Here is a 27,912-nt window from a genome sequence, read left to right as displayed (position 1 = left end):
TACAGTTCTGTGGTAACTATTCATTTTACAACTAATGCTTGACAAAAAGTCTTATACACCATGATCTAACATTAAAACAACAATATTGGTAGCATAGTTATTTCACAATTTGAAGTTGAAACAAATCATGAAACAAGTTATATCCATCGTATTACAAACAGTTACGGGGGCGTTCCGCTTCGTAGGAAAAAATGTGCAGAGCACGAATTACCCCTCTGGTTAGTTCCAACTTACACTGATGACAGCTCAGAACTGAAGTCAGAGTGTGTGCCTTGCTATTTAATCAAAAGATACCTCTCACAGCTTTCCAGCACGTTAGGACATTATAGGTTATCCTCAACACCATCAAAAATGGTCTTCAAATTTTGCTCAGCATTTCACCATGAACCATAAAGGATGAAACTTTACACACATATCATCGACCTATATTCTCCTATTGCCGCCTTCCTATCAAAATTTTATGGTTAATACGTGTCTTTAACTAACAAAGGTCTAAAGGGGTTCTAATTAGACCAAAATACAAATATATTTCAACTATTTTTAACTAGATTGTACTGTTTTATCGTTTATTTATTAAGGAGACAATATCATTGTTAATAATCTTACTTGATACCATTACAATTCCTGATCACATGAATTTTAAACCGACTTCCGTAAAGTTAGCAAATGTCACAAATAGATGCATGTGAGTTGATAATCGCCGTACGGCAATGACAGACTACGACTTTCATTTGAACATGTTCATTTTCTATGTAAATCGATATTCCAATGCACTTTTTGGCTATATTGTCGATTTAGTGTATTTCCCCTTTATGAATACATCATAATTAGATGTCAAATAAAAATATACAAGTATGGTTATTTCAAAAATCTCAAAAATACTGATAAGTATTGAGGTATTCTATTTTTCATTTTGAATTTAATAGAATGATTAGATTGATTTCTGCATCGATACGATTTAACAATGTCATCAATGCTTGATTGATAATGTGTAGTACTTGTATATTCATTCATTTGGTATTCATCTGTTTACATCATATACCCTCGTTAGCAATACAATATCAATAAAAATCAATGGGGAAAAAAGGAAAGATTGTAGATGTGTCCTTCGCTATCAATAAGTCTAGGAAAAAAATCTATTGGGGTACAATTTAATTTCATGATGAAGTTTGATGATTTGATGTGACTGATTTGGCGCATCAACATTTTGGGTGTGTGCAATATAGTGATTATAAAATGTTAAATCAACACGGAAAGTCACTAGGGAGGTCATTGTTAAGGCAGAATAAAACTGTCTGTACACTTGTTGATAACAATTAGTAAAAGTCTTTCAGTTTTAAACTTTAACAATCCGATTAAAACCATGACCATCCGTGTTTTGATAATGCTTCAGTTTACCGCCTGGAATCGATTCCTCTTCCGACACTGATAAACGTTCTGACGAACAGGATCTCAGTGTGAGACGCCCTATTAAGAACATGCGTGATAAACAAAGGTAAGGAACAAATAGATAGAAACACTCGGTCGATACAGCGGTAAGATACTGATGACTAGTATTTTACTGCTACTGCAACGTAACACATTGATAGTAACACTCGTTCGGTATATATAGTGGTAAGGAACTGATGACTAGTATTTTACTGTCAATGCAATGTAACAAATAGATAGTAACACTCGGTCGGTATAGCGGTAAGGTACTGATGACTAGTATTTTACTGTCAATGCAATGTAACAAATAGATAGTAACACTCGGTCGGTATAGCGGTAAGGTACTGATGACTAGTATTTTACTGTCAATGCAATGTAACAAATAGATAGTAACACTCGGTCGATACAGCGGTAAGGTACTGATGACTAGTATTTTACTGTCAATGCAATGTAACAAATAGATAGTAACACTCGGTCGGTATAGCGGTAAGGTACTGATGACTAGTATTTTACTGTCAATACAATGTAACAAATAGATAGTAACACTCGGTCGGTATAGCGGTAAGGTACTGATGACTAGTATTTTACTGTCAATGCAATGTAACAAATAGATAGTAACACTCGGTCGATACGGTGGTACTGATGACTAGTATTTTACTGTCAATCAATGTAAAAATAGATAGTAACACTCGGTCGATAAAGCGGTAAGGTACTGATGACTAGTATTTTACTGTCAATATGTACAATTGTAACATCGTCGAATAGAAGTAGTGACAACTATCAAGTAAATGATAGTAACACTCGGTCGATAAGCGGTAAGGTACTGATGACTAGTATTTTACTGTACTAATGCAATGTAACAAATAGATAGTAACACTCGGTCGATATAGCGGTAAGGTACTGATGACTAGTATTTTACTGTCAATGCAATGTAACAAATAGATAGTAACACTCGGTCGATACAGCGGTAAGGTACTGATGACTAGTATTTTACTGTCAATGCAATGTAACAAATAGATAGTAACACTCGGTCGATATAGCGGTAAGGTACTGATGACTAGTATTTTACTGCTACTGCAATGTAACAAATAGATAGTAACACTCGGTCGATATAGCGGTAAGGTACTGATGACTAGTATTTTACTGTCAATACAATGTAACAAATAGATAGTAACACTCGGTCGATATAGCGGTAAGGTACTGATGACTAGTATTTTACTGTCAATACAATGTAAGAAATAGATAGTAACACTCGGTCGATATAGCGGTAAGGTACTGATGACTAGTATTTTACTGTCAATGCAATGTAAGAAATAGATAGTAACACTCGGTCGATATAGCGGTAAGGTACTGATGACTAGTATTTTACTGTCAATACAATGTAAGAAATAGATAGTAACACTCGGTCGATACAGCGGTAAGGTACTGATGACTAGTATTTTACTGTCAATACAATGTAAGAAATAGATAGTAACACTCGGTCGGTATAGCGGTAAGGTACTGATGACTAGTATTTTACTGTCAATACAATGTAAGAAATAGATAGTAACACTCGGTCGATAAGCGGTAAGGTACTGATGACTAGTATTTTACTGTCAATGCAATGTAAGAAATAGATAGTAACACTCGGTCGATATAGCGGTAAGGTACTGATGACTAGTATTTTACTGTCAATGCAATGTAAGAAATAGATAGTAACACTCGGTCGATACAGCGGTAAGGTACTGATGACTAGTATTTTACTGTCAATGCAATGTAAGAAATAGATAGTAACACTCGGTCGATACAGCGGTAAGGTACTGATGACTAGTATTTTACTGTCAATGCAATGTAAGAAATAGATAGTAACACTCGGTCGGTATAGCGGTAAGGTACTGATGACTAGTATTTTACTGTCAACTGCAATGTAAGAAATAGATAGTAACACTCGGTCGGTATATAGCGGTAAGGTACTGATGACTAGTATTTTACTGTCAATGCAATGTAAGAAATAGATAGTAACACTCGGTCGATACAGCGGTAAGGTACTGATGACTAGTATTTTACTGTCAATGCAATGTAAAAATAGATAGTAACACTCGGTCGATATAGCGGTAAGGTACTGATGACTAGTATTTTACTGTCAATGCAATGTAAGAAATAGATAGTAACACTCGGTCGATATAGCGGTAAGTACTGATGACTAGTATTTTACTGTCAATGCAATGTAACAAATAGATAGTAACACTCGGTCGATATAGCGGTAAGGTACTGATGACTAGTATTTTACTGTCAATGCAATGTAACAAATAGATAGTAACACTCGGTCGATATAGCGGTAAGGTACTGATGACTAGTATTTTACTGTCAATGCAATGTAACAAATAGATAGTAACACTCGGTCGGTATAGCGGTAAGGTACTGATGACTAGTATTTTACTGTCAATACAATGTAACAAATAGATAGTAACACTCGGTCGATATAGCGGTAAGGTACTGATGACTAGTATTTTACTGTCAATACAATGTAAGAAATAGATAGTAACACTCGGTCGTATAGCGGTAAGGTACTGATGACTAGTATTTTACTGTCAATGCAATGTAAGAAATAGATAGTAACACTCGGTCGATACAGCGGTAAGGTACTGATGACTAGTATTTTACTGTCAATGAATGTAACAAATAGATAGTAACACTCGGTCGATACAGCGGTAAGGTACTGATGACTAGTATTTTACTGTAATGCAATGTAACAAATAGATAGTAACACTCGGTCGATACAGCGGTAAGGTACTGATGCTAGTTTTACTGCTACAATGTAACAAATAGATAGTAACACTCGGTCGATATAGCGGTAAGTACTGATGACTAGTATTTTACTGTCAATGCAATGTAAAAAATAGATAGTAACACTCGGTCGATATAGCGGTAAGGTACTGATGACTAGTATTTTACTGTCAATGCAATGTAACAAATAGATAGTAACACTCGGTCGATACAGCGGTAAGGTACTGATGACTAGTATTTTACTGTCACTGCAATGTAACAAATAGATAGTAACACTCGGTCGATATAGCGGTAAGGAACTGATGGCTAGTATTTTACTGTCAATACAATGTAAGAAATAGATAGTAACACTCGGTCGGTATAGCGGTAAGGTACTGATGACTAGTATTTTACTGTCAATACAATGTAAGAAATAGATAGTAACACTCGGTCGATATAGCGGTAAGGTACTGATGACTAGTATTTTACTGTCAATGCAATGTAACAAATAGATAGTAACACTCGGTCGATATAGCGGTAAGGAACTGATGACTAGTATTTTACTGTCAATGCAATGTAACAAATAGATAGTAACACTCGGTCGGTATAGCGGTAAGGTACTGATGACTAGTATTTTACTGTCAATGCAATGTAAGAAATAGATAGTAACACTCGGTCGATACAGCGGTAAGGTACTGATGACTAGTATTTTACTGTCAATGCAATGTAACAAATAGATAGTAACACTCGGTCGGTATAGCGGTAAGGTACTGATGACTAGTATTTTACTGTCAATACAATGTAAGAAATAGATAGTAACACTCGGTCGATACAGCGGTAAGGTACTGATGACTAGTATTTTACTGTCAATGCAATGTAAGAAATAGATAGTAACACTCGGTCGATATAGCGGTAAGGTACTGATGACTAGTATTTTACTGTCAATGCAATGTAACAAATAGATAGTAACACTCGGTCGATACAGCGGTAAGGTACTGATGACTAGTATTTTACTGCTACTGCAATGTAAGAAATAGATAGTAACACTCGGTCGATACAGCGGTAAGATACTGATGACTAGTATTTTACTGTCACTGCAATGTAAGAAATAGGTAGTAACACTCGGTCGATACAGCGGTAAGGTACTGATGACTAGTATTTTACTGTCAATACAATGTAAGAAATAGATAGTAACACTCGGTCGGTATAGCGGTAAGGTACTGATGACTAGTATTTTACTGTCAATGCAATGTAACAAATAGATAGTAACACTCGGTCGATATAGCGGTAAGGTACTGATGACTAGTATTTTACTGTCAATACAATGTAAGAAATAGATAGTAACACTCGGTCGATACAGCGGTAAGGTACTGATGACTAGTATTTTACTGTCAATACAATGTAACAAATAGATAGTAACACTCGGTCGGTATAGCGGTAAGGTACTGATGACTAGTATTTTACTGTCAATACAATGTAACAAGTAGATAGTAACACTCGGTCGATACAGCGGTAAGGTATTGATGGCTAGTATTTTACTGTCTACTACAATGTAACAAATAGATAGTAACACTCGGTCGATATAGCGGTAAGGAACTGATGACTAGTATTTTACTGTCAATACAATGTAACAAATAGATAGTAACACTCGGTCGATACAGCGGTAAGGTACTGATGACTTGTATTTTACTCTCAATACAATGTAACAAATAGATAGTAACACTCGGTCGGTATAGCGATAAGGTTCTGATGACTATTATTTTACTGTCAATACAATACAACAAATAGATAGTAACACTCGGTCGGTATAGCGGTAAGGTACTGATGACTAGTATTTTACTGTCAATACAACGTAACAAATAAATAGTAACACTCGGTCGATATATATAGTTGTAAGGTACTGATGACTAGTATTTCACTGTCAATACAATGTAACAAATATATAGTAACACTCGGTCGTTACAGCGGTAAGGTACTGATGACTAGTATTTTACTGTCAATACAATGTAACAAATACATTTGTAGATAGTAACACTTGGTCGGTATAGCTGTAAGGTAGTGATGACTAGTATTTTACTGTCAATACAATGTAACAAGTAGATAGTAACACTCGGTGTAGATTTATGTAGATCTAATTTTTACTATCGCTGCTTGTAATACGAGATTTCACAATCATTGCTTAAAGCAGTATTGAAAACAATAAACCTTGTCCCTGTAGTTGTGGTGAACTGACGGTGACAATTTTTTTGCGTAAATTCCATTTTTTTCTAATTTACGAATTCGTTCAGATTCTTGTGTAATTTGTATTCAAGTAGACCAAGATGATATCTATTCTTTATCTCGGCTGTAAAATCATAACTTTTAATGATATATTTAACTAATTTCTTTTTTCAGAAATACTACTAAAATAGTAAAATAAATAATGGATTATCGAGTCATTAGATAATTTTTTTATAGTCTTGAATCAACTCGTTTTGTCAACATGTTATCGATACCATTAATGAATATGTCTTTACAATAATGCAGGGAGGTTTCCAATACGGCTGACATTAACACAGCTTCCGGTTCCAACACTAAACGAGCACAGGACTTGGAATTCAGGCTGCGAGAAATTGTCAAAAATATTCTTCAGGAAAGGTTAGTAACTCCACGATTCTTAAAATAAAAACATTGTTTTTTTAATTGATGATCGGTATTAACAAAAATCAGGTTAGTAAATTTTCCGTTTAATACTCTAGCGGGCTTGTCAGCATATAACATAATGACTCAAAATGCCTTGACAGTCCAAATGTTGAATACATTATGATCGTTAAAGAAAGCAAAATTTCTTCATTTTTGTGATAACAGAAACTCGTTGGTTTTTTTCAGATATATTTTTCCAGGATATTCCTAAATATACCTAAAGATTACTGCCAGGGGATTCAGCACTCGTACAGAATTGTCCTCATTAGCAGATAGGGCTCTCATTAAATATTCACATTTCGTTATACTCTCTTGCATTGAAATAATTCACTAATTCATCCTCAAGTTCATTCATCTGTGATTTGTGATACATCAATTTTATGATTCATTCATACTTCAGTTTATTTACGTTTTGAAGCTTGTGTATTATGTATGCATTCATTCTGTATTCATCTTCGTATTATGTAGCTCATTCATTGATTCTTAAATATTCATGTATCTAAGTTGATATATAATGTAAATAATGTTCCCAACGTAATTTTCATTTTCTTTGATTTCATTCAATTTTAAACAAAATACAAAAATAACTTTATATCATTTCCACATTACTTTAATAGGCTATTCAGATGACTATATTGAGACGGACTGACAGGTCATCGTCATTTTGATGATAATATTCCTTCATTAAATCCTGAAATGTTTTTAAATACAAGAACAAATGATCAGAATATTCAGTTTCAATTAAATATAGCTGCTGAGTTTTTTGTTTTTTTAGATGGTTATGTACTGTTGTCTATGCCATTAGATAATTACGTCCCTTGTAAGAGTTTTAAACAAATAGCGAGAAAAATAAGTCGTCGTAATAGCAGGTATCTGGCGGAAACAAAGAACATAATGCTCTAGGCATTTCTCTGCTCACTCTGCTGATGCGAGTACTGTAACACTATTTATTGATTCCAAGGCCGGACTGAGTCAGTAGTTACATAGCTGAGTTGTATTACAAGGCAATGGTCTGTTCATTAATTACAGGCTCACAAGGCCAGTTATTAAAGCCTGATGGTAGTCCGACTATTTCGTGGTTAAATAGCAATTAATTAAAACATGAAATCTTTCTGGTGTTAAATCTGACACCCAATCTGACAATCTGTATTCTTTTGTGGTTATCAATATTTTGATAAATAATTTGTTTGTACTTATTTTTACATACAGAGACGACAATGCTCCAGCCACACGAGCAGACAAGAATAGTGCTAACCAGAATTCACAAATGCAACCGAAGACACAAAGGAGACGAGGAAAGGCAAGACGTAAGCAAAAGCAAATCGCCAGTCGTGCTGTAGGAAGTTTAGAGGAAGCAGAAAATCTAGACATGCGCGGTGAGGAAACTGCCTCCAAATGTACACCCGAAGAAAAAACTAGAACTGAAGCCGCCCATCAGCTTTGTCGAGAGTTAGAACCGGGCTCTAATACCTGGAGAATAGTACGTCTTTATCAAACTTACGATTAGAGAATAATTCCTTGAACTTTAAGCACTGAATATAAATAAGTTTCGCCCGCAAGGAAATTAGGGGTTTATTTTATCTTTTTATAGTTATTATATTATAATTCAACTTTCTCTCTTTCTCTCTCTCTCTTTCTCTCTACAGTATCACTATTTATTTGATTTTTAGTTCCAGGTTTTTGCTCGACCTGCTGATTGTGTCACAATTCGAAAAAAACAATTACATAACATTTTTCGAGAGTTTCTCTTTTGTTTTGTAGCACTGGGACGAGTCGCTGGGCCGTCTTGCACAATCACTGTCTGACACGTGTGTCTTCAAACACACCAATCTATACTTGTGAGTAATGAATGACAGAGAATCGTGTAAATCTGATAAGAGTTTAAGTATTATGATATAAAGACGAATATAAGCATTTGACAAGAAAGCTTTTAACAAACATTTCTTTAAATCGTAAGCAGTTTTAATAGGGGTTCTATATTTTTCTTCTTACAGTGCTAACGGTACCAGGGTTGGACAGAACCTTGCTGTTATCAAAGGAAACAACCACACCATTGAGAAAGTCGTTCAGCTGTTTTACAACGAGAAACAATACTATGATATTGGTGATCATTCTTTTGTGAATTTCGAACTGGTCGGTCACTACTTACAGGTTTGTAATTTAACTAAGCATAGCTTCAATTGGTTTTATTAGAACCGATAATTTAATTCGGTTTGATTTCCTAACACTGATATAACGTTTAGGTGGTGTGCTATGTAACTGTGAATGTTAGATATGACGTCACTCATTGTTGTGTATTTGTTACATTTGGAATACTGGAATATTGTGAAGTTTAAATATGACGTCACTCACTGTTGTGTATTTTGTTACTAGTTGGAGTACAGGCAGACTGTGAAGGTTGGGTATGACGTCACTCAATATTGTGTATTTTATTACAGTTGGAGTACAGGCAGACTGTGAAGGTTGGGTATGACGTCATTCAATGTTGTGTATTTTTTTACAGTTGGAGTACTGGCAGACTGTAAAGGTTGGATGTGGCGTCACTTTCTGCCCCACTCTGTACCTGCCTGATTCCGGAGAAGTGTGGGACAATGCCTATTACTGGGCGTGTGACTACTGGCCACAGTAAGTTCACATAGATACATAGATTTATCCTTACAACATACATGTAAACATTTACAGGATTTTTTTTACAATCCTATAATAGTCAGCTGTCAGAAATGTACGGATTTATTTTTTTCACTGTATAAAAACTTTGTGATTTTTCCAATGTGAATCGAGTTCATATTCAAATTGTTTAACTGTCCTAGAGTGAACAACATTTGATCAGAGACTGTTCAAAGTATTCACGACTCTCTGAGTGTTTTCTCACGCACAGCCTTGAATGTTCTTTGTACACTTTAAAATCATGTTCGCGGGTCTTGATGCCTGGTTGATTGAAAACAAATCTTTGACTTCTTTATCGTATTTTCCAGAAATTATTTTGTACATCTCAATCATATCCCTCTCACCTACTGACTCTCTATATTGTTCTCTGTCTTGGATTATTATTATTTGCAACCTAGTCCTATTTGATCTTGTCATACAATTGGCGGTTGTAACTTTTATCGTGCAAATCCGGTAAGTCCACAGTAATACTTATGATTAGGCCTGAAGTTTAGACATTTTTATCGACTAAATTCAAGTACACCTAAGAAGCGATATATATATATAGATACAAAATATCACTAGTTTAAACAGGGTCTAAAACTTCTCGTTATACATGTTTATAAATTATAATTGTTCATATTTTCTTTCTGGTAAAATATCAATGGTTCACATTCTATTTCCGTTAAACCTTTTAAAAATATGTATTATTGCTACTCATTAATAAAAATATATTTGAACCAAGCAGTACATTCACTTTGAATAATCCGTTTTTAAAATGTGTCGTTTACAAGAATTTAAACCTTACCCATCAATCGTATAACTGACACACAAATATTTTCTTCACTTAGTCTTAAGTCTGGAGGCCTTCCCTTCGAAACCGGAGAACCCTGTTCGCAATGCGTGGTACCACATGGCAAGGACATCGGCTGGAGATGTGTGGAAGAAGCCTGTGGTAAGTTTGTGTGATGATCTGGTCAACGCTAAAGAGATATGGTTTATAAATCCTTACAAACTTTCATCTTTAATATATATTAACCCTTTACTACCCTGTATTTATTGCATTATTATGTTTCATTCGATAAAACCGTACACATTCTTTGTAACTAGAATACAGTACTCTGTTTAGCATTGATATAAATTATCACTATTCATTCGTATATGTATCTATCACAATTTGGTGTCATCTAGTCTAGCAACTACTGGAAATTTGGAGGATAAACAGGTAGAGGAAAGGGTTGGCAAGGGTGGAATAGGTGTATTTAACTAAACCAACAGTAGTTCTTACAATCACAACACTGAAAGCACAAGTGAACCTCAGAAAAAGACTGGAATGAGCCCACAATTTCTGTATAACTGCAAATATGCCACCATTTTAAATGTTGGTGTTTTTTGAAAAGGCAATGGATGCATGTAGTTTTGATAAAATTACAATTCCTTCCAATTCCAATTTCGTGTTTTTCATGTTTCAGAGGAATGCTATGGCATCGGAAAGAATGGCTGTCGTAAGTATAAAGAGAACGGAATACAACTCCCATTTAACACATACTAATCTCACTTAACACATACTTATCTCACTTAACACATACTAATATCATTTAACACATACTAATATTATTTAACACATACTTGTCTCATGTAACACATACTTATCTCATTTAACACATACTAATCTCACTTAACACATACTAATCTCACTTATTACATACTTATCTCATTTAACACATACTAATCTCATTTAACACATACTAATCTCACTTAATACATACTAATATCATTTAACACATACTAATCTCACTTAACACATACTAATCTCATTTAACACATACTAATCTCATTTAACACATACTAATCTCACTTAACACATACTAATCTCATTTAACACATACTAATCTCATTTAACACATACTAATCTCATTTAACACTTACTAATCTCATTTAACACATACTAATCTCATTTAACACATACTAATCTCACTTAACACATACTAATCCCATTTAACACTTGCTAATCTTATTTAAACACATACTTAAGACATACTAATCCCACTTAACACTTACTAATCTCATTTAACACATAAAAATCTCATTTAACACTTACTAATCTCATTTAACACATACTAATCTCATTTAACACATACTAATATCACTTAACACATACTAATCTCACTTAACACATACTAATATCATTTAACACATACTTGTCTCAAACACATACTAATCTCATTTAACACATACTAATCTCATTTAACACATACTTGTCTCATGTAACACATACTTATCTCATTTAACACATACTTATCTCATTTAACACATACTAATCTCAGTTTGAATGTTAACATATTTCATTAGATGACGAGACGTGATTTCATTTACTTTCAATTTGCTATCAAGAAGAGAAATGATTTATCAAGTTAATCAATAAGAAACTTGCAGTACTACAATGGAATAGGTGTAAATTATTTCATAAGATTGAAGGGGCTAGCGTACTAACACCAGCAAAGAGAAAACATATTGTGGTTCAAACATCACTCACCATTCCTAATGAATATTTTCAGGGATTATCATACCATAGCATCGAATCTTATAGAATGTAAATACCAAATCGTATCTAACAAATTTCTCTGTCGTCGCCAGAACCGCCAGGACCATGTCCTAGATTTGAACCAGACCGATCTGCAAATATCTGCAAGAAAGTAAAAGACCATAACTTCTGCAACAAAGGAACTCCAGGATACAAATATGCAAAGATGTATTGCAAGACCACCTGCGAGTAAGCCAGGCGTTATATAATCATATATGTACATCTAATTGACCGTTTAGTCTTAATATGGGGGAAAATGCAACATTTGTTACTTTCTACGCTATTAATTGGTCAATTGAAAGAATCATATATCTTTTTCCGAATTTTACACTCGAATGCTATATTTATTTTGTGACTATTGCCTTGATTTTAACCTATACATACCATAAAATGCCCAGAAGTGTTTTATTTTAATACTTTGATTGTAAAGAGGTAATTATATTATGTGTTACAGGTTCTGTAGCAGTATACCAGAATCGTTATTTGACGAATGAATCAAAAATTACCCGCCGGACATGACGCACCACCACGTGAACCGAACAATTGACTTTGTTTTTTTATTATTCAGTTAGATAACAAAATAAAACAAATAAGTAGATTTTGTCAATAGTGCATATGATACATGTAAACACCTTTGAAAATTGGCGGAGGCTGAAAGTGTGATGGAAATTATAGCCAGAGTGCACACCCTTGACATTGAAGTATTTTATCTTGAAATAAAATGTTGCATTGCATTGTTTGTTATATGTGTTATTGATTACATATATAAAAGTTCTAATAAAACTGGGTCTCAAAAAAGCGAGCGAATGAACGAATTTAGAATCAGTATCTGCTATTAAATGTGCTAAAATCCTAACACCTTCACTTAACATAAATATAAGGGCAAGCTTCTGGTAATACTATATTTTGTGACCCCTGAGATGGAATACCCTATCATTAATTTCTATCCACATATGAAAGTGTCTAATAGTCTTGTAATATACAAGACAACATCTCAGACATATCATATGATTAAAACCATAACATGAATCGTCACAGACTTTATAGACCTTTTTGTATCATAGAAAAGTAAGTGGTGCCTTGCGTTATAACACGTGGGAAGAGGATTTGTTTATACTACGGGATCTGGAGTATGTGGATAAAATTAGGTTTATTTGATAGACTCAAGATTCTGTGAATAAGATAATAAGCTTTCCGAATTCCTTGGTAGTACATATTAGATATTTAGTCGAAGTGGCTTATGATCCTTTGGATGAGAAAATATAACTGTTTTATACTCTAGGCACTGGATTATGATGATAACATATAAAGACTACACTCTGGGCCCGGAGTCTGTAAATAAGACCGAAATATTTCTTTATGTTCTATTTGTATACCCCAACACAAGTTAAAGATAAGCTCTCCTATTTAGTTATATATGAAATGATATCTAATAAATGGTGTCTCATTCTTTTTTCCTGGTATGATTTACTTGTACTTAATTCTAAACAGAAATCACAAAATGAAAGATTAACCATGGTTGAATGCACAGGGATTTGTAACGTAGGTTGTGAGAAAGTCTGCTGTATAGAAAGCTATATACATGTTTATCTTTTGCTATCATTCAGGTATTTTTAATTGGATTAAGCCCAGAAAATATATAACGGACTTGGTTATGACAAACCTTTCAAAAAGACTTACTTAATGTTCCGGGAGAATGTAAAGTAATAGAAGATGATATATTTGATAAATTAGTTAACAGAAATCCATTTACATATACATGTAAAAGAGGGAGGTGTCAATTGTAACCTGGACAAAAGGTCTTCTTCGAAAAACATTCAATGAGATATTTCAGTAAAACTTCATGATAATTAACATGGTACACGTAATTAATTTTTAAAGGAGTGTGCTTCACATTTTACATATTAAGCATGTATTCGACATACATTGTCTCTTGTTAACACCTTATGTCGAAGTTCGAAAAGACGATAAAGAGATTAGATTGTTGGATAAATAGATAAATGGATGACGAACTAAATGTTCTGTGTTTACGCAGTTGAAATAATGCAATAGATCGTAAGATCGAATGGAAGATGTATTGAAGGAAGGTTAGCTAGAGGAAAGTACAACACAAACCATTTAGGTATCTAGCTCCTTCGTATAGCCTAGTTAACCATTAACAGAACTGATACAACGATCCACAGCACTTGTTATTTACATCACTAATGTCAGATATAATTATAGAGCACAAAACCTAATCAATCTTTATCAATTATCTCATCTTTCATGGTAAAAGTTTATATTGTACTACCGTTACTGTAACTCTATCATATAGCACATGTGACAAACGTAACACCTGCATAAGGAACACACGACGATGACCAATGATTAGGAATATTATATAATATGGTTAACAAAAAGGAAGTTAGGTGTATGGTTGTATCTCTCGTATTTTGCTATTCTCGTATTGTATTATTTTCTATTATATACAAGTATACTGTAGCATTGATGAACGTATCGAACAGAGCAATATAGAACAGATTGAAGGAAATGAGTAAATAGAAAATAGATTTCAAATGATAAAACGAAAATGTGTTAAAAATACTTTCTGTAAATGTAAACACTCAGAAAAGTGAACATATGACTTATTTACCAAATAGAAACCAAGTTCATTTTATTCTTAAATATGTGCCGTTCATTATTGCAAGATATTAGATACTTAATGTATAATGCATTCTGGCATTTTCACAGCCAAATCAAGCGGAATGTTAATACTTCTAGCTAATACCAAACAGTTATGTTGTAAAAGATATCGAAGTGTCGTTGATAATTACACGGCGCGATGATTATTGCTGTATTTAAGCCCATCCTATAATAAATATTGCTCAGTATATTTGCATTCTTATAGCTCACATAATATCAGTTGATTTATGCATATCTGTTTATAATATGGCCTACTGGTCGTTTTTCACTTGACCAAATTCAGAATCATTCTAATACATCGGCGCAAAGAATATATTTGTGTCCTAAGTTTTTATTTGGACAGAGTGTTATTAAGTCATGCCATTGGATAGTTACATGCCATTTTGACTGGCACGTCTGCTTATAAAAGCGGAGACGTCCTTATGTGGATTCTGAGCAGACCCTCACGTTCGAGATGAAAGTGGTGACAATACTAGCCTTTCTAGGGGTGTTGGTAGTTGGTTTGTGTGAGGGAGAAGACGCTGAGTTAGAAGGAGCAGGTACCATGCCACCAGAGCCTACCGAACCGTAAGTAGCTATAGGGGGAACAGTCTTAGAATTATATATGCCGTATTTTTCATACTCACAAATCAAGAAGAGCTTTTGATATGTTATTCATCACCAAAAGTTACCAACATTTTGAGAGTTACAGTACTTTCAATAGATAGGTTTTAAATTCTCAAGTACAAATAAGAGCTGGAAATGATTTTTAGCAGTAATAACATGCTTAATTTTTCGACCAATTACGGCACATATAACTTTAACAAGTTCAACGTATTTTATCATCATGTCAAACGCGTATTACAGCATTGACAACACACAGATCTATATCAAATATGTCCAGACCTATTAGACACGTTTTAAAAAACATAACATTTAATGACAGTTTCGAGATAAACACCAGTAAGTCAAACAGGAAATTGTTCTTAAACAAGACATAAAATTGTAGGCAGTCTAAAGAGTTTTTAGATACAATAAGAATAGTCGAGTCATTATTACTTTATATTTAAAAACATTTTACAAATTCCGATTTAACAGTATCTGTGTGGGAGATATATACTGAGTGGTGGGGCGATCCCTACCGACACTTACATCTCTCCCACCAAATTAGACAAATGATTAAGAGAGAAACATAGTTCTACTCCTCCACACGAGAGAAAGCTGATTCAGTTTAATTCTTCGAAATGATTCTGACATTAAATATCGGAAATTTTCATAGTCATTCAAATCATTATAAATCAGACACATATATTCTGATACTTATCTTCCATTACAAAACGTATACACCGTTATACAATAATATCAAATTCACTACCCATCATGCCTTAACACACACAATCTAACCAACCTATATATATATATATATGTGATAAATCTAAAGAAAAATCCTTACGGACGAAATCTATAAGAAATAAAAACAATAACGACTGACTAGTGAGCGCTTTCGCCCCATTCAAGGGAGCTCTTCAGACTGTTTATAAGAAGTAAAAACAATAACGACTGACTAGTGAGCGCTTTCGCCCCATTCAGGGGAGTTCTTCAGACTGTCAGTCTTTATTGTTTTTATTTCTTATACGTCTGTCGTTATTGTTTTTATTTCTTATAAGTCAGTCGTTATTGTTTTTATTTCTTATAAGTCAGTCGTTATTGTTTTTATTTCTTATAAACAGTCTGGAGAGCTCCCTTGAATGGAGCGAAAGCGCTCACTAGTCAGTCGTTATTGTTTTTATTTCTTATATGTCTACATTTGGACCATAGCGATTTCTATCTATCGATATTCATACCTGCAGCATACAGAGATTCTAGTCATTTCTTCAGCATATACATACATGGCAGATTTTGTTTGCATATTCACATACTTCCTTGTTCCTAAAACTGAAAACCTAAGTATGTAAATCTATCGATTTGACTTATTGATAAAGTTTTATATGTAACATTGGAAAAGAATCATAGCGATTTCTATACATATATTTATTGTTATTCGATTTAATCCATTTTCACTTATATGGCCTATGTTGCATTGATTCCTCGATAGGAGTGATAAGTGCTATATCATCAGTATGAAGTGAACACCTGGTCACTACAGACATTCACGTCCGTACTCATTGTCTTGATATCAGAAGTAACAATAAGTTGGAGATTTTACAACCCTGTTTTAAGCCTTATATTAACATTGAATGCGTCTGTAAAGTCTACCATTAATCATTGAGCTGAATGGAATTTCGCGGTACGAAGATTTTAAGGCTTGTTAATAGTTGTCAAGGTTACGATAATGTTTGTTGTCATGTTAACAGGGCAGACAAATGGCGAGTAGTTCCTGTTGTTGCAAATGGACTATAAAATTGTAACGGTCTCCCTATATCTCTCCTCGTTGTACTTAGGTTCCAGCTATGTATTTGGCGACGCTCTTATAGATCCGGATAGATACTCGGCAAAAGAACTGCGTTCTCTGTTATATCATTTTATTCAATCAGTGGAACACAATACAGGAACAACAACAGTACAATACACCATGAATATAATGTGTACGCATTATGTGGGCACCCGGTGATATACTCGCGCCTCGTCTACTCCGAGGGAAAGGCTAGCTTTACGCTTATACAGAAGAGGACACCCGGCTCTGTGAGGATAGCTCGCCGCATGTCATGACGTTCTCCGGCGTCCACGCCGCCTCATATGTGCACGGCCCGGCGCAACATGGCGTGTCCGGTAACCCGTGTCCGTCGCCCTCGCCTCTACCGCCACGGTCTATCAGCTATCCTGATCACTGCCCCGAGTGTCCAATACTGTGCAAGGTATTCGCTCTCACCTGTGGAGTAGTGTTCCTTACCAGGTCCGCTGTATCCCTAACAGACCGGGATTCGAACCCGGGATCCTCCGAACACTAGCTGAGTGTTCTACCGACTGAGTTACCTGATCACAGATGATCGACCCAGTCCAATCCCGCTAAAAAATGTACTGATGATCAAAACAACTAATTTCTTTTTAAAACAATTATTTTTGTTCTTCAGCTAAACGATCGTTTGCTTTTTAGCACAAATACGCTGATTTGAAATATTAGCATAAATTTGGCTCCTCCCGTTTCTTACTTTATAATTTCTCTTTTTACGCAAAATAAAACAATACATGTATTTTAAAGCCTTGTTTAAAAATTTCTCCTTTAGAACTCGTTTGTTTGTTGTTGTTGTTTTTTTATTATTGTTTTTTAGCTTCCCTTTAGACTATAGCCAATATTTCTCACTGTAACACAGGTTGTCCATAACGGAGTTAATTATTCGGCCAACCAGTAGGGTTTACGCCTGGAAAGGTCTTTATATATACTTTTTAAATATTTTTGCCCATTACATTCCCAACCAGATGAAGAAAATATCATACGCACTGATTGCATTGCGGCTAGTTCGAAGTCCATAGTCATTTTTATCAATTTGGGGGAAAATCCCTCGACACAATCTGTATTGAAAATCGCAGTCCTTCTTAATCGTCCATACAGACCTTGTGCTTTAATATGTGATAAGACATTCTGGAGACTAAATTATCTTACAATAATACGAGTAGCATTTGATAGAGGCATGTTTTTGGAGACAAAATTATTATTGTTATTCAGTCTCCGTGTGTTAATATTTAAGTAAAATTATCTCATTCGATCTGCATTTCTCGAGTTTTTGTGTTGTTCACATCAGCTCTATAATAGTGTATCGTTAAAACGGAATAAAGCTCTGATGTTGGCACACTGTTATAACTAGCGCTGCAACATCGTTACGTTTTTGTATGAAACAAGAAAAAAAAGTTTTTCAACAATATACAAAATTACTCCCGGTACATTTGTGATGCTCTCTTTAAGTACGTCACTTTAACATTTCACAACTGTTTTCATCCTACAGCAGTTTACCGCCTGGAATCAGTGACTCCAAACGTTCTGACGAACAGGATATAGTCAAGCGTCTCTTTAATAACTTTCGTGATATACAAAGGTAACGTACAAATAAAAAAATGTAGCAATAATGTACAAATTCATTACTTTAGTCATTTGAAAATGGACAACTAGTTCAAAAAAGTTCAATTATTGGAAATATTTTCGAGTGCTCTCTACTATGCATACTTCACAAGTAACCCCTCAGTTCATACGCTCGTTGAGTCTGAAAGGTATTCTCTACGTATTGATTATTCTCTTTTTTGTACTTATTGCCTTCAAATGCGTGCATAAAGTTGTCAGAAGTAATGTGTTTTGTTTTGAAAAGTATAACCTATGTTATGTTATGAAGACTTTTATTTTAAACCATCGAATTAATCAGAACATGGTAAAATTTTCCCTGTCGGTCAAATTATTTACGACTTGTTTTTTTTCATATATATTTAAGTATGCATTTTTATCGAATCTGTGAAGAATAAGTGAAAATAAATGAATCAGATATATTGATATTCAGCGCATAGAACGTTCATATATGCTGTCAAAACATAATGGAACTTAAATTACAGACATAAATGTCCATGCCATTCCTGCTGGTGACAGAGAATAAATAAAATCTGCGTTATTTATAAATCATTTCAACCTTGTGGGGCTGGTTAATAGTTCTAACAGACCAGGTGGTAATAATTAAAAGGTAACAAGAGGAAGCTATCAAAAACAGAACTTGGAATAGTACAGGGTGATCATTAACTTATGTTACACTTTTAAAGTTTACTAATTGTGTCAATACAAAATGAACATGTATATCACCAAGATTAAACAAATCTGTCGAATATAAAAGTGGAATAGCTTAGACTTAAAACTATTCAATTCATATAATCTTTTGATATTTCTGTAGTAAAAAGTAAATTGGAATTGGATCTCGTTCTTTATGTTTTAATCTAACTTAATTCAATTTAACCAAACCTATAGAGAAGAAAATGTCCCGTCCAAACGAGACGATGGGGATAGCGTAACCGGGAGCGAGCGATTTCAATCGGAGAAAAGAGGCAGAAGGAGAAAAGGTCAGCGTAAACTACAAGAACCTCTGGAAATTTCGCCTGAAGATTTCGAAGCAGCCAAAACACTAGAGATGACAGGTAAAGAAACGCCTTCAAAGTGTACAGCTCAAGAGAAGATCGATGCTGTTTTAGCTCACCAGAAAGTTCGCATGCTGGAACCCGGATCTAATATCTGGAAAATCGTAAGTAATTACCAACCGAAAAGTAATTAGCATGAAAACATATTATCGGACGTAATAAATATTCAAAATAAAACCTGAATTTATGATTTGGCTATGTTAAAAACATTGGTATATATCTAAAAAAAATATGTCGATAATACCAGATACAGTATATATGAGTTACATACATTACAGTGTATGCTATATTCTCTTTCTCAAGCACTGGGACGAATCGTTGGCCCGTCTTGCACAAGCACTGTCTGACAAATGTGTTTTCAAACACACAAATCTAAATTTGTAAGTACTAGTTATTATCATGACGTTTCAACATTTATTCAAAATGGACAGTGTTTGCTCCACCTTGACAAAGCACAATGCACTCGACATAAAATACAATTGTTTTCTTCCAGTTAACGAACAAAACATTACTAAAGGCAGTCTTCGTAGTTGTTCTATACTAACGCTAGAAATGGTCACTTTCCTGAAGCAGTGATAAAATTATCTAATCGAAAATTATTTAGTTGGTTCTAGAACTGACTTTCATTACCGCATTCAATAGTTTACATTTTTTTTAATATTTCAAAGTTTATAAAGATATTTTCATTTCGAATCACAGTGGTAACGGTACCAGGGTGGGACAGAACCTTGCCGTTATCAAGGGAAGCAACCACACCATTGAGAAAGTCGTCCAGCTGTTTTATAACGAGAAGAGTGACTATGACATAAATGGCCATTCTTTTGTGGATTTCGACCTGGTCGGACACTACTTACAGGTATGTTATTAAACTGAGACAGGGAACTTTGTTAAATATGTTAATCTCATATTAGTGTTTTATGATTTTATTTTGATGAGGTCGAGCCATTCATTTTAATACCGGAAATTCCTCGATAAATATAGGCCGTTGTGGCTGGGACGGAGATAAGTAAGATAGGTATTGCAGTATGACTCTTCGTACAAATATGAAGGATCAAAAGCCAATGGTGGAAAGACTTGTGGTGTGACTTTTGCATTTAAAACAATGCTACTGGTATTTTATATAGTAATGTAAAATTTCGTTGCCATTTACTGCACATCTCAACAATATCTGACATTAATGTATCAATCCTAGCATTGTCCAAATATATAGTAGTTTGGGTCTTCGTGAACAGTTACTATATTTCGATGGCAAACCATCATGAATGATAACATAAAGCTGTTATTTGTTATATCTATAACATACTTACTTACATTTCCAGCATTACATTACAGTTCATTGGCTGTTACTTTCTCTGAAGTAAGCATACTGGGGCATGGTGATGATCGACTTATAGAGACCAAAGAACCAAATGATTTCGCTATATACGATATATTAACGTTTGCCACTGTCCATGTTCAATGGAGTTTTCAAGTCTGGTCACCTGTCACTAATTTTGAAGAATGGTCATCTCGCATACCTGTGAATAAAAAGAAATTAAGATCTATCATCTTGCTAAACTTTTATGTGGGGGGAGCCATCTTATATGTTGAATTCCGCACCAAAACTTGACCAAAATATTCATGAAATTAGAAATATTGATTACTTCCCCATGTCAGACACACACTTGACAAAATTTTAAAATTTCTTTATATATTTTACATCTACATGTATTGCCCAACCCACACATTAAACATTCGAAACTGATGCGCTCTGAATACCCAATCACCTCTCTATGAGATCTTGTGCCCAAAAGGGGATTTCCAGGAATCTATTTTTGGTTTGATTCTGCGGTCCCAATAAGAGTCATCGAAAACTATAGGTTAGAGTTAGAGAAATAGAAAGCTTTGTAATATGGATGATAATAGGATTGGAATCATATATGGTCTATCTAAGTCTAGAGTACTGGGATACCGTGAAAGTTGGGTATGACGTCACTCATTATTGTGTATTTTGTTAAAGTTGGAGTATTGGGATACCGTGAAGGTTGGATATGATGTCACTCGATCATTGTTGTATATTTTGTTACAGTTGGAGTACTGGGATACCGTACGCGTGAAGGTTGGATTTGACGTCACTAAATATTGTGTATTTTATTACAGTTGGAGTACTGGGATACCGTGAAGGTTGGATGTGGCGTCACGTTTTGCCCCATATTGCACTTACCAGATCATGGAGATGTGTGGCAAAATGCTTATTACTGGGCATGCGACTATTGGCCGCCGTAAGTCAAACTCCATAATATGACTGAAGGCAAGGTCTTAAAGGGCGCAGCTAGATAGTTCAGTAATAATTAATTATGCACTGTTGAAAAGTTCAATTTATGAAAATAACGGAGCCGAATTTTCTGTTTATTTTTTCTTCATTTATTAACACTCTATTCTTGTCCCAAAACCTACATTTGAGAAGGAAATCCACATAGGAATAAGAATTAATTAATTTCCGTGAAAGATATTCCGTTTTTGGTCAGCTGATCATATTGGAAGGTGGTCTATCACTTGAACGCTTGCAAATAAAGAGCAATAGCACTAAACTTATGCCGGATGAAGATTACGTTCGTTGGATCATAAAAGCGTTTGAACCGCTTGATTACATAATGAGCTGACTTCAAAGCATCGCATTCACGCTGATGGGATTTTTTACAGTGGGTAAAAAAATGGCGGCCGCACACTGTAGCTGTCAGTGTGTAGGATTGAATTTTGGAGATTTTTTCTTTTATTTTCATGTATGTGTTACCTTAGAAGTGCTTCGCCCTTAATATGTCTCAGAAGAGCGCAGCTACAAGTAACATGTAAAAGGTTATAACATCATAACTTTATATTGTCTAAATTTTTCTACGAGATTAATAATGAAATATATTTCATTGACATGCACATAATATCAATAGTTAGAATGAATTCGAAATAATTTAATTGGAATAGTGCAAAATACATGATGTACTTCAATCTTGTTTTTATCAGATGCAGAGAAAACTTGGCAACATGCCATGCTATCAAAATACGCGCGAATCTGTGCCGTCATCTTTGGCGTAAGGTTTTGTGACGTCACTGCTGACGGTGCCGTGCGCTTGAGAACATACACAGTATATATTGGACAACTACATTTATTGCGTTGTTCTTGTATATGTGTAAATTAAAACTACTTACAGTAATTTTAAAGCGTATACTGATAACATTTATTCTAGTACAGAAATTTCAAGGGGTACTGGAGTGTATTGGAATCTATATGCTCACACACGTGTTATGGTTAGTAGAGCTTCGCTCTGCGCGGCCGAAGCGCTCTTATTAATACTTCCAAAATACCTAATAACCTTTCCTTATATATCATACATGATCGAAAGATATATATATATATATATATATATATATAGAATCTTAAATTAGTGTACATTTCATGAGAATTTATGGAACGAGTCTTAGAAGTTCTTTGAGACGAGTATCATAAAATCACATATGATATGAACACAAATTTAATATACTTTTCATCGCATAACTAAAAGCAACTTACATTTTTTTTTAAATTTCGACGTCAAATTGAGTTGCCAAAATCCAACGGAAGCTGCCATTTTGTCACAACGTCCTCAAATCCTTACCTCACGTCATTGTTTACTGACGTCACAACGTCCTCAAATCCTTACCTCACGTCATTGTTTACTGACGTCACAACGTTCTCAAATCCTTACCTCACGTCATTGTTTACTGACGTCACAACGTTCTCAAATCCTTACTTCACGTCATTGTTTACTGACGTCACAGCGTTCTCAAATCCTTACCTCACGTCATTGTTTACTGACGTCACAGCGTTCTCAAATCCTTACCTCACGTCATTGTTTACTGACGTCACAACGTCCTCAAATCCTTATCTCACCTCATTGTTTACTGACGTCACAACGAATTCTCAACACTGATAATCACTCCAGTTAATATTCTACGCACAAAGTCACTCGATAGCAGGCAGATAATGTGATAAAATGTTATTTAACAAATGACATTAAGTTTTTACGTGTGACGCTTTGATAGTGACTACATTATGTCTGTATTCGAGCATCGACCATAACACAAAATGGGAACAGTAAATGATATACGGAAAGTTAGATATGATTTTCAATTTCCTTAGCCTGCATTCCAAAACTCGTCCATACCAAATCGGAGAGCCCTGCACCCAATGTGTGGTCCCTTCTGGTAAAGGCATAGGATGGATGTGCGTGGATGATACGTGTGGTAAGTACACATAATGCTCATTAGTAAACGATATGATAAACTTTATAGAGATTACATCATGTGTAAGTACACATAATGCTCACTAGTAAACGTTATGATAAACTTTTTCGATTACATCATGTGTAAGTACACATAATGCTCACTAGTAAACGTTATGATAAACTTTTTAGAGATTACATCATGTGTAAGTACACATAATGCTCACTAGTAAACGTTATGATAAACTTTTTCGATTACATCATGTGTAAGTACACATAATGCTCACTAGTAAACGTATTGATAAACTTTTTCGATTACATCATGTGTAAGTACACATAATGCTCACTAGTAAACGTTATGATAAACTTTATAGAGATTACATCATGTGTAAGTACACATATTGCTCACTAGTAAACGTTATGATAAACTTTATAGAGATTACATCATGTGTAAGTACACATAATGCTCACTAGTAAACGTTATGATAAACTTTATAGAGATTACATCATGTGTAAGTACACATAATGCTCACTAGTAAACGTTATGATAAACTTTATAGAGATTACATCATGTGTAAGTACACATAATGCTCACTAGTAAACGTTATGATAAACTTTATAGAAATTACATCATGTGTAAGTACACATAATGCTCACTAGTAAACGTTATGATAAACTTTATAGAGTTTACATCATGTGTAAGTACACATAATGCTCACTAGTAAACGTTATGATAAACTTTATAGAGATTACATCATGTGTAAGTACACGTTAATAGAAGTGGTATCATTTGTATGCACACTAATGTTCACTAACAAACTTTATAACAAAGTTCACAGAGATTACATCATGTATAAGTACACATAATGCTAACAAGTAAACGTTATAACAAACTTAATAGAGGTTACATTCATGTGGAAGTCCACATAATGCTCACTAGTAAACGTTTTAGCAATATTAACAACGGTTAACTTACAGCATGTGTAAGTACAGTAGTAAACGTTATAACAAACTTACTATACGTTACATTATGAATATGTATTTGTTAGTATGACCATGAACTTGGATTTTGTTTAACAACGTAACGACTGTCATCAATAGAGTGCCTTTATAATAATTTTGATTGCTGCTGTAAATACTCCACCATTTGAAAGATCTATAGATGTATAATTCCAACTGTTTGATTCCGTGTCTTCTATTTGTCAGAGGAATGTAACATTGGGGAACCTGGATGCAGTAAGTATAAATTGTTTGATTTCATTTCATATGTTTACGTGTGTTCTTTTTTATTATTAGTCCTTTTAACAGACATCACGGTGGTGAACAATGCTGTTTGAACATGAGGAATGGTTTCATTCAGTCAACTGCAATCATATTTTGAGGATGTATTCACCAATGAGTAATGTTTAATAAAGAATAATCAAGGATGAAATAATTAAAGAATTATTATGTATTACCATATATATTGCTGGCATAAGTTGACTTCGGATATAGCCTTGTGTTATAGGGTTCGATTGGGTTTTTTATTCATAAACCACAAAACCACGTTCTTCATGGTCTTACGTTTATTCTGATTTAAAAACCCTACAACAACAAACAATCATGTATCATACATACATATATATATATGTATATACAATTGTAGAACGGACTGACTGACAAGGGACATAACTTGCGCATACATACTACCGATAAAAAGCTAATATATAGATATAATATATACTATGAATCTCGAAGTACAGTTAAATATAACGATTTCGACATTTCAGAATGTTTATACAAATAGGTTAATTACATCTAGATAACTGAAAATCATCAGATATCAAAGGATATCCAATTATTTATCGTGCCGTGCATTTTTATCGTCACAACGATATATGAAAATAATATATATAATGAATGGGTAATGAACATTCATTACATTAAGCCCAATCAATCAGTCAAACATTAAATAATAACCAATTACATAGCGCAATATTCATTTAAAAGTAAAAGCAAATATTACAAAACAATACCTCACCCCACACATCGCGATGAGGTTTTCAGAAAAGGCAATTATACATAATGTAGCCTCTTATGATGTTAAGTGACAGCTGGTTTAATTACTGTAACAAATACAGACAGTATTGTACAAATTGAATTTAACAGATAAATATATATCATTGAATCTGTATATCTTAGAAACCTTATAATTGATGATTTAATTCTCTAGATCAAGATATAGCTGTGATCCGACCATTTAAAACACTATATATTCTTATGTTGTATTACAGTACAACATTAGCATACTATTTTATACAAAATCATAGCTAAAACATATTTGTAAACTCTCTAAATATGCCCTATATCAATATGCACAGTGTATAGCACAGGTGCCAGAATAGAAGTGATATGAGTAGAAATCTGAAGAAGGTTAAAAGCATGCAACATAAGTCCTAACTGTCCAATGGTCGTTTCCGTCTCAAGTCACCTGACATACCTACTCACATTCCTCTCATACCTATATTCAAAACCATTCCATACTAATTTCAATAATACTGTATAGATACGTATATACACACCTTAAAATATAACAAAACATATTTAAACAATCACAAAATATAAACCTGTTACACTTGGATGCAGTCAGCAGCTCAATTTGGATCAAAGGTGTACTCTTGAAAGTAAACCGCGAATTAAATTTACAGAAGACAATCTCTTCAAAGTTACAAATTAATTTGGGACTCTTATAACGCCGTTATCTCATCCAATCATAACCGAGGTTACAAACAGCGACGCCATTTTTTCTTTTATGGGCTGATGAAGTATTTTTAAGCCAATGAAAATGCCCGTTACAAACAGAAATTGAATTAATGACAAATTAATTAGCTTTCTAACACTTAACCCAGGAAATGTACAAAATAAAACACATTTTCGTAGAATTACAATTGGGCGCAAATTCGCAGGACTCCGTCATTAAATGTGCTGTTCTTGAGCACAGCTTCCTGACGTTAATATATACCTTGATGCAATACTATTTCCTTTCGCTGATAGATGAGCCAGGACCATGTACCACATTTGAACCAGATAAATCCACAAATATCTGCAAGAAAGTGAAAGCCCGCAACTACTGTAACAAAGGAACGCCAGGATACAAATATGCCAAGTTCTATTGCAAGACTACCTGCGAGTAAGTCATCATTGTGGTTAAAAAAAACCAGCGTGTTACACACACGTCTATGTATCTTAGCTCTGGTTTAACATATTGTACAACATTTCTAATTTTATTACCATTTGGATCATACCAACACTAGATCCAAAATATACCTTTAAAATGCTGTAATAATATTTTTAAGATTCTTACTTTATACGCAACGTTTAATTCAATACTTTTATTATATAACTATTATTGGTATTACAGGTTCTGTAGTGGTATTCCAGAATCCATAGACGAAGAGTAACCAACGACATCACGTGCACCGGACGATTGACAATTTTCTTAAATTTTTAAGCACGACAAAAAAAATTATTAAAAAAAATAAAACTTAGCGAGATTGTGTCGATATCATAAAGTCCGCAGTAGATAAAATACAGTTTTAGCTGTTTTTTCTTGAAAAATAAAATGTAGCATTGCAACGTTGGTTTACTTGTTTTCATCATTGTTATTGCTTATTGTAGAAAATAACAGCACGTGTTTAAGGAAGGTCTCCGAAGCATCTGAATAATTATAGTGGGTAAGACACTCTTTCAAGCTGGTACTTACTCAAAACGAATAAATTAAAAACCAAACATGTGCGAAGAACGAAAATTGAGCGGGAAAATACTCGAGAAGACAGATTTTTGTTT

The 27,912-nt window shown here is 34.2% G+C and overlaps 2 protein-coding genes across 2 annotated transcripts; both read left to right on the top strand.

Annotated features, from left to right (window-relative positions):
* The first annotated feature begins 1,389 nt into the window (after nt 1–1,389).
* Nucleotides 1,390–12,760, top strand: LOC138322423 (cysteine-rich secretory protein 3-like). The gene is made up of 10 exons (XM_069266452.1): nt 1,390–1,495; nt 6,700–6,810; nt 8,065–8,335; nt 8,617–8,693; nt 8,850–9,006; nt 9,359–9,480; nt 10,353–10,456; nt 10,974–11,006; nt 12,139–12,274; nt 12,540–12,760. Exons 1-10 carry the CDS (start codon nt 1,479–1,481, stop codon nt 12,577–12,579), a joined length of 1,068 nt encoding a protein of 355 aa, XP_069122553.1. The 5' UTR covers nt 1,390–1,478; the 3' UTR covers nt 12,580–12,760.
* A 2,388-nt stretch (nt 12,761–15,148) lies between these two features.
* On the top strand, nt 15,149–27,810 carry LOC138322147 (cysteine-rich secretory protein 2-like). The gene is made up of 10 exons (XM_069266201.1): nt 15,149–15,334; nt 18,691–18,777; nt 19,686–19,956; nt 20,156–20,232; nt 20,552–20,708; nt 21,992–22,113; nt 24,006–24,109; nt 25,294–25,323; nt 27,121–27,256; nt 27,488–27,810. Exons 1-10 carry the CDS (start codon nt 15,222–15,224, stop codon nt 27,525–27,527), a joined length of 1,137 nt encoding a protein of 378 aa, XP_069122302.1. The 5' UTR covers nt 15,149–15,221; the 3' UTR covers nt 27,528–27,810.
* Nucleotides 27,811–27,912: the final 102 nt, after the last annotated feature.

This window comes from Argopecten irradians, chromosome 4 (genome assembly GCF_041381155.1).
Source record: "Argopecten irradians isolate NY chromosome 4, Ai_NY, whole genome shotgun sequence".
Taxonomy (NCBI): Eukaryota; Metazoa; Mollusca; class Bivalvia; order Pectinida; family Pectinidae; genus Argopecten; species Argopecten irradians.
This window is presented reverse-complemented; position numbering and strand designations above follow the sequence as displayed.

Excerpts from the sequence above, each read along its gene's own strand:
- LOC138322423 (XM_069266452.1), top strand. Across the intron at positions 8,336-8,616 it reads GCTCTAATACCTGGAGAATA|CACTGGGACGAGTCGCTGGG; the intron begins GTACGTCTTTAT and ends TTTGTTTTGTAG. Across the intron at positions 11,007-12,138 it reads CATCGGAAAGAATGGCTGTC|AACCGCCAGGACCATGTCCT; the intron begins GTAAGTATAAAG and ends TGTCGTCGCCAG.
- LOC138322147 (XM_069266201.1), top strand. The coding sequence starts at position 15,222 with ATGAAAGTGGTGACAATACTAGCCTTTCTAGGGGTGTTGGTAGTTGGT. Across the intron at positions 20,709-21,991 it reads TGGTCGGACACTACTTACAG|TTGGAGTACTGGGATACCGT; the intron begins GTATGTTATTAA and ends ATTTTATTACAG. Across the intron at positions 27,257-27,487 it reads TATTGCAAGACTACCTGCGA|GTTCTGTAGTGGTATTCCAG; the intron begins GTAAGTCATCAT and ends TTGGTATTACAG.